Source organism: Uranotaenia lowii, chromosome 3 (genome assembly GCF_029784155.1).
Source record: "Uranotaenia lowii strain MFRU-FL chromosome 3, ASM2978415v1, whole genome shotgun sequence".
NCBI classification, from domain to species: domain Eukaryota; kingdom Metazoa; phylum Arthropoda; class Insecta; order Diptera; family Culicidae; genus Uranotaenia; species Uranotaenia lowii.
In genome coordinates this window covers 43186596-43195957 of record NC_073693.1, presented here as the reverse complement: position 1 = coordinate 43195957, position 9362 = coordinate 43186596, and the positions used below count along the sequence as shown (strand labels likewise).

General features: G+C 30.0%; 1 protein-coding gene across 3 annotated transcripts in view; it reads right to left on the bottom strand.

Moving 5' to 3' along the window:
• Window positions 1–2793: 2793 nt before the first annotated feature.
• LOC129757396 (U-scoloptoxin(05)-Sm1a-like) overlaps window positions 2794–9362 on the bottom strand; it is a 40894-nt gene continuing 34325 nt past the window's right edge. For 2 of the 3 annotated variants that reach the window (XM_055754610.1, XM_055754611.1), the window contains 2 exons: window positions 4106–4267; window positions 2794–3263 (listed from right to left, as the gene is read on the bottom strand). In XM_055754610.1, coding sequence (XP_055610585.1) covers window positions 3037–3263; window positions 4106–4267 — 389 coding nt within the window. In that variant the 3' untranslated portion in view covers window positions 2794–3036. Of the gene's footprint in view, window positions 3264–3659; window positions 3810–4105; window positions 4268–9362 lie in introns of all 3 variants that reach the window. The other variant, XM_055754612.1, reaches the window with a different exon arrangement.

Sequence of the window (9362 nt, the reverse complement as noted above, 5' to 3'; positions counted from 1 at the left end):
CAGCTCCAACTAATGCGAATAGGCCAGCTATTAATAAGGCCAAAAAGCCAGTCATAACTCAGTCAGAGGCGTCTCATGTGAAACGTGTCGAAGGGCAAACTTTTCCTCAGGCGGAAACTATAAACTACCTTTAAATTGATCGAAAACGCTATATTTATCTAAGGCGAGTACGCCAGCTTTTTCTTATCAAATCCCAGTTTGAACTCTGGCAGAGCTCAATAATATATTTTAAAGCATCTTGGACAACACCTAAGCATAGAATTGTTTTCAGCAGAAATTGTAACTAGTAGCGATATAAAAAAATAAATGAAAGCTCACATCTCAAAAAAAGAAAAAAATATATATAAATTTTAAAAGTGAAAATGTGGCTGCTTCCACTGATGATCTAAACCTACTGATCCTAGAATCCCCAACAACTACTCGCAAGCGAGGTAGTGGCAGACCAGCGAAAATTATTAGGACTACTACATAAGACGAGTCCAGTCACTGTCGAGTCGAGCGAAATGTATTACGGTAGTCGAGTGGAACAGCTGAGTCACGAACCTTCAAGCAGTCGACTCAATCGAGCTACTCGAATGAAATTCGACTCGACTCGACTACTGTAATACCAAAATGGCTCACTCGAGTAAAATGACACGTGACTCGTCTTATGTATGGGGAAAGGTTTCCTAAATGGGCCTATCGGGTTAAATGACCCTACGGCTGTTTGATGAAATGGCTGACTAGACAGCTTATCTAACCAATATATTTTGAGGGTGATACGCCTAAAACTTAAGGCAAGAAAGATTTTTTTGAATTTAAAAACTCAAAAATATTAAAAAATTCATACAAGGTTTTGATACCTTTTGATGTAATATTTTGACTTTTAAAAAATATACATAAAGAAGCTCATCATAAAAACTTGGATGGTTTTTGTTTCTTATTTGAATGAACTTAAAAAATAAAACATATTTCAGCTTTTGTTGAGGTAATAATGATTATATAGTGGAATAATAGAGTGTTTTTGTATGAACCCATCATGTTTGTACAATGCCTCCATCCTTAAATAACAGGTTAAATAGAATAAATAAATGATTTTTATCATTGAACCTTCAAATCTAAGCTCGAATAACATATTAAGAGAGAATTGAAGATCTAAAAACAGATTTGATAAAGTTTTTCCTATGGATGAACTGCCTCCATAGTAAGGCAACCCTAACTAATAGGACCCTATGTACCCAAAAGGACTTCGTTCTCTTTCTCGTAACATTCAACAACAAGGATTCACTGAGCCAACGAGATGCCGCCAAAAAGTTCCATTGTCCTCACCAGTACATTGGCAAGACATTGAAAAAAGTTGGAGTCAAGTGCCGAAAGAAGACAAGAGCCCCAGAACACACTGAGGATCAGATTTCGATTCTTAAATCCCAATGCCGCTGGATGATAAAAATTATTTATTCCGGAAAATGTTTTGTTTTGGACGACGAAAGTTACTTTCCTCTTTCGAAGACGTACATCCAGAGATGCTAATGTGCCTGATTTTTCAAGGATTTGCCTGATTTTTTAAGGCTCAGCCTGACAACCTGATGAGCCATTGAATTTCCCTAATTTTCGAAAATATGCCTGATTTTTGCCAATGTGATGGAAACTGGGTAGTAAGGAACTGGAATAGGTATCATTGCTGATGTTAAAAATTGAAAATGTGGCTGAATCAAAGCAATCGAAAGATTCCCTCTATTTTTTTTTTTAAATAAGAATTAAAGGGAATCTTTCGATTGCTTTGATTTTGTAGAATTATTGAACCGACTCACAACACATATTAGAGTGCAAATGTGGAGCGATGACAAAAAAAGGTCATCATTTTGTGCAAAATTTCCGTTACTTTAACGTAGCCTGATTTTTATTTCACCAGTTCCCTAATTTTTGAAAAAAAAATGTTGGCAACCCTGCGCACCTCCATCCGCACATCGGTACCATTCCAAAGATAGTTCTAACACGTTCTACTACATCTCCAAACATTAAATACAAGTTCAATCTTAAGTTTGAACAGAAAGTGATGCTGTACGTCGCCATTTCCGAGAGAGATATTTCTAAGCCATGCATGGTTCCGTCTGGTGTGGCTATCAATCAACATGTGTACCAGAATGAATGTTTGAGGAAAATGTTGATGCCGTTTCTACACAAACATCATGCAGGCAGACTGACAATACGTGTTTTGGTCGAATAAAGCCTCATAGCATTAAGACCAAAAAATACAATCCTTCCTGAATACCCATTCGATCATATTCGTACCCAAGAACCACAACCCGACAAATCTGCCTCAGTGTCGCCCAATCGAAGATTTTTTAGGAACATTGAGCTTATTGGAGTACAAAAATAATTGGAGAGCCAACAACTGCAAACAATTGATTGGTAGAATCAAAAAATGCATTCACAACACTGAAAAACACCACTGACCATAGCTTTAACGCCGTATCAAGCTAAATCTATCTGAGCTGGCTGAGTATCTTTCTACTCATTTAAAAGTTCATAATTGCGTCATAACTTAAGTGTATGTAAAAATTTGATTAAACAAGTTGTTCTGACCACGATTCTGGAAATTATATCCCTCAGCATTGTTATTGCTGGCACGATTTTGGTTTTAGTTCTGGTTCGGGTTACTTTCCTGAGAACGGAAGTTGTTTTGCCCACCTGTTGTTGGTTGTTGCGGTTATTCCGGAAACCATCAACTCCAAAATTTTTGAGTGGTGTTTCTTGAACAGGTTGAGCATTTCTTTCAGAATAAGAAACCTAACAATCCGAGATGTACGCTTTATTATTGTCGTTTATTTTACTCAAAACTGCTCTTATGTACTGAAAAAAAAACACTTTTTGTCTAACTAAAAGGTAAGATGTATATGGACGGCACAAAATCGTTGAACAGTTGTAATTTAATACAAAAAGCTTTCGGTTCAACCTAAACTAAGCTCTATAACTAATCTGAGGAGGAATGTTTTGTGAAACTATTACCCTACAATATCCAACCAACCAATCGGAATCGCTGCTGAAAAATGGATCTCATCGTTGCAATATCGCAGCCACCACGAGGGATCCCAGTCCCCCGAGTAACATCCGTTGGAACAAGGTCCAGGACGATCCTCCCATCCGAGAAGCACCGTTACATCCATCAGTATCACAGGTGAAGATACACGACCGGTACTCGATCTGATCCCCGGGGTTTCTCACATAGTTGCAGTAGTTGCCCAGATCCCGAGACGAACAGTATCGTTTGGCTCCGATACCACCTAAGTTGGAAGAAAAACAAGGTATTAGACGTTTTTGATGAAAAAAAAAGTAAGCGGAATACAATAAACACATTGACCGGAAACACCACTAAGATTCTAGTTAAAAGTGGAAAAGCATGCATCAACTTAACAATACGTTTTAAACCCTTGTTAAGGAATCAATAAAAACAGAACAGAAGTTATATTTTGAGATTATAACCGAAGTGTTTTTTTGGGGAAGTTTAAATAAAATCACCATTTAGGAATCAAGAATTACGAAATTGTTTTAAAAAAAGAAATCAAACAAGCAAGCTAGAAAACACGTGACTTCATTCATTCTGTAAAAGTTCAAATCCAAAGCAAGCCATGCGCCACTCAGAGCACTCGTTTGTTATTTATTGTTTTCTGTTCATTAACCATGCATAGCCGTTGATTTGATGCAGTACGCAGCCTCGAATACGTGATCGCACGGTTCCGGTTTGAAGGGCGAAGCCTCATCGGCCACCAGCATATCGGAACAGTACATCGAATGGGCCGACGAGCACTGATAGCAGAGAATCCCGGCGGCTGCAAAACATGTCAATTCCAAGCGGCGAGCAGAACAAAAAAAAACGGATCGGGAAAAATAACCAATTTAGTCCAATTTATTTGTTAGCCACTTTGTGAGGTTAGAATTATGTTTTTGGGTTAATATTTGTTCGGTTATTTTTTAGCACTGCAACGAAAGGAGATAATTGATTAGTACTACTTCGAAGTTAGCGGAGATGTATCGGATGTCTGGTGCCATGCAATGCGGATTTGTTGTTAGTAGACGTGATCCCAAATGGCGTTTGAGAACCCTTTTTTCAGAATTACTGAAATACCTTCGAAGCGTCCGATGTGTTTGATGCAGTACTTGGCGCCGTACACGTTGGAGCAGTCCTGCGGCTTGATGTCCGGGGTGTCAAATCGCTCGAACCATTCGCTGCACTGGAACGGGCTGTTGGAATCGGTGGCATTGCACACGTAGCACTCGATTGCCGCCGCTAGATTTGTTGTGTTTTGGGAGGTCAATTTTTTTATGGAAATAGTTTTACGCATAAATATCTCACTTTTTCATTGCTTAGTTCTGTTGAAGTTTGAAACACTTGAAATAATTTCATTTTCTGTAATGTCTAGCGAATTGAGGAGGAATGATTCTTTTAGGTCTTTGATGTTTGTAAAAAAGGTGGCTCCAGAGAGTGTCTAACTAAACCATTTGATGAAAATTCGACAATTCGACGAATCGTTTAAATAAGTTTACAGAAAGTCGAGGTTATTCAAACAAATTATTAAATTTCCATAATTTGGGGGGATTCTGAAGGTTGATTGGCAATGGCAATGGCAATGGCAATGGCAATTTTTTCAATTTGTCTTTTTTGTCCATTTCTTCAATTTCAACAAATATTTCAAATTATTTCAAATTTCTCAACTTGGTTAATTTAGGTTAATTTTTTAAAACTTGATCATTTTTGTCAATTCTTTCCAATTATGTTAATTTTGTTACATCTGTGAATTCTGAATTCTTTATATTTTTTCTCATTATTGTCATTTTTGTAATTTTCACCATTTTTGTCATTTTTGTCATTTTTGTCATTTTTGTCATTTTTGTCATTTTTGTCATTTTTGTCATTTTTGTCATTTTTGTCATTTTTGTCATTTTTGTCATTTTTGTCATTTTTGTCATTTTTGTCATTTTTGTCATTTTTGTCATTTTTGTCATTTTTGTCATTTTTGTCATTTTTGTCATTTTTGTCATTTTTGTCATTTTTGTCATTTTTGTCATTTTTGTCATTTTTGTCATTTTTGTCATTTTTGTCATTTTTGTCATTTTTGTCATTTTTGTCATTTTTGTCATTTTTGTCATTTTTGTCATTTTTGTCATTTTTGTCATTTTTGTCATTTTTGTCATTTTTGTCATTTTTGTCATTTTTGTCATTTTTGTCATTTTTGTCATTTTTGTCATTTTTGTCATTTTTGTCATTTTTGTAATTTTTGTCATTTTTGTCATTTTTGTCATTTTTGTAATTTTTGTAATTTTTGTCATTTTTGTCATTTTTGTCATTTTTGTCATTTTTGTCATTTTTGTCATTTTTGTCATTTTTGTCATTTTTGTCATTTTGTCATTTTTGTCATTTTTGTCATTTTTGTCATTTTTGTCATTTTTGTCATTTTTGTCATTTTTGTCATTTTTGTCATTTTTGTCATTTTTGTCATTTTTGTCATTTTTGTCATTTTTGTCATTTTTGTCATTTTTGTCATTTTTGTCATTTTTGTCATTTTTGTCATTTTTGTCATTTTTGTCATTTTTGTCATTTTTGTCATTTTTGTCATTTTTGTCATTTTTGTCATTTTTGTCATTTTTGTCATTTTTGTCATTTTTGTCATTTTTGTCATTTTTGTCATTTTTGTCATTTTTGTCATTTTTGTCATTTTTGTCATTTTTGTCATTTTTGTCATTTTTGTCATTTTTGTCATTTTTGTCATTTTTGTCATTTTTGTCATTTTTGTCATTTTTGTCATTTTTGTCATTTTTGTCATTTTTGTCATTTTTGTCATTTTTGTCATTTTTGTCATTTTTGTCATTTTTGTCATTTTGTCATTTTTGTCATTTTTGTCATTTTTGTCATTTTTGTCATTTTTGTCATTTTTGTCATTTTTGTCATTTTTGTCATTTTGTCATTTTTGTCATTTTTGTCATTTTGTCATTTTTGTCATTTTTGTCATTTTTGTCATTTTTGTAATTTTTGTCATTTTTGTCATTTTTGTAATTTTTGTAATTTTTGTAATTTTTGTAATTTTTGTAATTTTTGTCATTTTTGTCATTTTTGTCATTTTTGTCATTTTTGTCATTTTTGTCATTTTTGTCATTTTTGTCATTTTTGTCATTTTTGTCATTTTTGTCATTTTTGTCATTTTTGTCATTTTTGTCATTTTTGTCATTTTTGTCATTTTTGTCATTTTTGTCATTTTTGTCATTTTTGTCATTTTTGTCATTTTTGTCATTTTTGTCATTTTTGTCATTTTTGTCATTTTTGTCATTTTTGTCATTTTTGTCATTTTTGTCATTTTTGTCATTTTTGTCATTTTTGTCATTTTTGTCATTTTTGTCATTTTTGTCATTTTTGTCATTTTTGTCATTTTTGTCATTTTTGTCATTTTTGTCATTTTTGTCATTTTTGTCATTTTTGTCATTTTTGTCATTTTTGTCATTTTTGTCATTTTTGTCATTTTTGTCATTTTTGTCATTTTTGTCATTTTTGTCATTTTTGTCATTTTTGTCATTTTTGTCATTTTTGTCATTTTTGTCATTTTTGTCATTTTTGTCATTTTTGTCATTTTTGTCATTTTTGTCATTTTTAACATTTTTGTCATTTTTGTCATTTTTGTCATTTTTGTCATTTTTGTCATTTTTGTCATTTTTGTCATTTTTGTCATTTTTGTCATTTTTGTCATTTTTGTCATTTTTGTCATTTTTGTCATTTTTGTCATTTTTGTCATTTTTGTCATTTTTGTCATTTTTGTCATTTTTGTCATTTTTGTCATTTTTGTCATTTTTGTCATTTTTGTCATTTTTGTCATTTTTGTCATTTTTGTCATTTTTGTCATTTTTGTCATTTTTGTCATTTTTGTCATTTTTGTCATTTTTGTCATTTTTGTCATTTTTGTCATTTTTGTCATTTTTGTCATTTTTGTCATTTTTGTCATTTTTGTCATTTTTGTCATTTTTTTCATTTTTGTCATTTTTGTCATTTTTGTCATTTTTGTCATTTTTGTCATTTTTGTCATTTTTGTCATTTTTGTCATTTTTGTCATTTTTGTCATTTTTGTCATTTTTGTCATTTTTGTCATTTTTGTCATTTTGTCATTTTTGTCATTTTGTCATTTTTGTCATTTTTGTCATTTTTGTCATTTTTGTCATTTTTGTCATTTTTGTCATTTTTGTCATTTTTGTCATTTTTGTCATTTTTGTCATTTTTGTCATTTTTGTCATTTTTTGTCATTTCTTGTCATGTTTGTCATTTTTGTCATTTATGTCATTTATGTCATTTTGTCATTTTTGTCATTTTTGTCATTTTTGTCATTTTTGTCATTTTTGTCATTTTTGTCATTTTTGTCATTTTTGTCATTTTTGTCATTTTTGTCATTTTTGTCATTTTTGTCATTTTTGTCATTTTTGTCATTTTTGTCATTTTGTCATTTTTGTCATTTTTGTCATTTTTGTCATTTTTGTCATTTTTGTCATTTTTGTCATTTTTGTCATTTTTGTCATTTTTGTCATTTTTGTCATTTTTGTCATTTTTGTCATTTTTTGTCATTTTTGTCATTTTTGTCATTTTTGTCATTTTTGTCATTTTGTCATTTTTGTCATTTTTGTCATTTTGTCATTTTTGTCATTTTTGTCATTTTTGTCATTTTTGTCATTTTTGTCATTTTTGTCATTTTTGTCATTTTTGTCATTTTTGTCATTTTTGTCATTTTTGTCATTTTTGTCATTTTTGTCATTTTTGTCATTTTTGTCATTTTTGTCATTTTTGTCATTTTTGTCATTTTTGTCATTTTTGTCATTTTTGTCATTTTTGTCATTTTTGTCATTTTTGTCATTTTTGTCATTTTTGTCATTTTTGTCATTTTTGTCATTTTGTCATTTTTGTCATTTTTGTCATTTTTGTCATTTTTGTCATTTTGTCATTTTGTCATTTTTGTCATTTTTGTCATTTTTGTCATTTTTGTCATTTTTGTCATTTTTGTCATTTTTGTCATTTTTGTCATTTTTGTCATTTTTGTCATTTTTGTCATTTTTGTCATTTTTGTCATTTTTGTCATTTTTGTCATTTTTGTCATTTTTGTCATTTTTGTCATTTTTGTCATTTTTGTCATTTTTGTCATTTTTGTCATTTTTGTCATTTTGTCATTTTTGTCATTTTTGTCATTTTTGTCATTTTGTCATTTTTGTCATTTTTGTCATTTTTGTCATTTTTGTCATTTTTGTCATTTTTGTCATTTTTGTCATTTTGTCATTTTTGTCATTTTTGTCATTTTTGTCATTTTTGTCATTTTTGTCATTTTTGTCATTTTTGTCATTTTTGTCATTTTTGTCATTTTTGTCATTTTTGTCATTTTTGTCATTTTTGTCATTTTTGTCATTTTTGTCATTTTTGTCATTTTTGTCATTTTTGTCATTTTTGTCATTTTTGTCATTTTTGTCATTTTTGTCATTTTTGTCATTTTTGTCATTTTTGTCATTTTTGTCATTTTTGTCATTTTTGTCATTTTTGTCATTTTTGTCATTTTTGTCATTTTTGTCATTTTTGTCATTTTTGTCATTTTTGTCATTTTTGTCATTTTTGTCATTTTTGTCATTTTTGTCATTTTTGTCATTTTTGTCATTTTTGTCATTTTTGTCATTTTTGTCATTTTTGTCATTTTTGTCATTTTTGTCATTTTTGTCATTTTTGTCATTTTTGTCATTTTTGTCATTTTTGTCATTTTTGTCATTTTTGTCATTTTTGTCATTTTTGTCATTTTTGTCATTTTTGTCATTTTTGTCATTTTTGTCATTTTTGTCATTTTTGTCATTTTTGTCATTTTTGTCATTTTTGTCATTTTTGTCATTTTTGTCATTTTTGTCATTTTTGTCATTTTGTCATTTTTGTCATTTTTGTCATTTTTGTCATTTTGTCATTTTTGTCATTTTTGTCATTTTTGTCATTTTTGTCATTTTTGTCATTTTTGTCATTTTTGTCATTTTTGTCATTTTTGTCATTTTTGTCATTTTTGTCATTTTTGTCATTTTGTCATTTTTGTCATTTTGTCATTTTTGTCATTTTTGTCATTTTTGTCATTTTTGTCATTTTTGTCATTTTTGTCATTTTTGTCATTTTTGTCATTTTTGTCATTTTTGTCATTTTTGTCATTTTTGTCATTTTTGTCATTTTTGTCATTTTTGTCATTTTTGTCATTTTTGTCATTTTTGTCATTTTTGTCATTTTTGTCATTTTTGTCATTTTTGTCATTTTTGTCATTTTTGTCATTTTTGTCATTTTTGTCATTTTTGTCATTTTTGTCATTTTTGTCATTTTTGTCATTTTTGTCATTTTA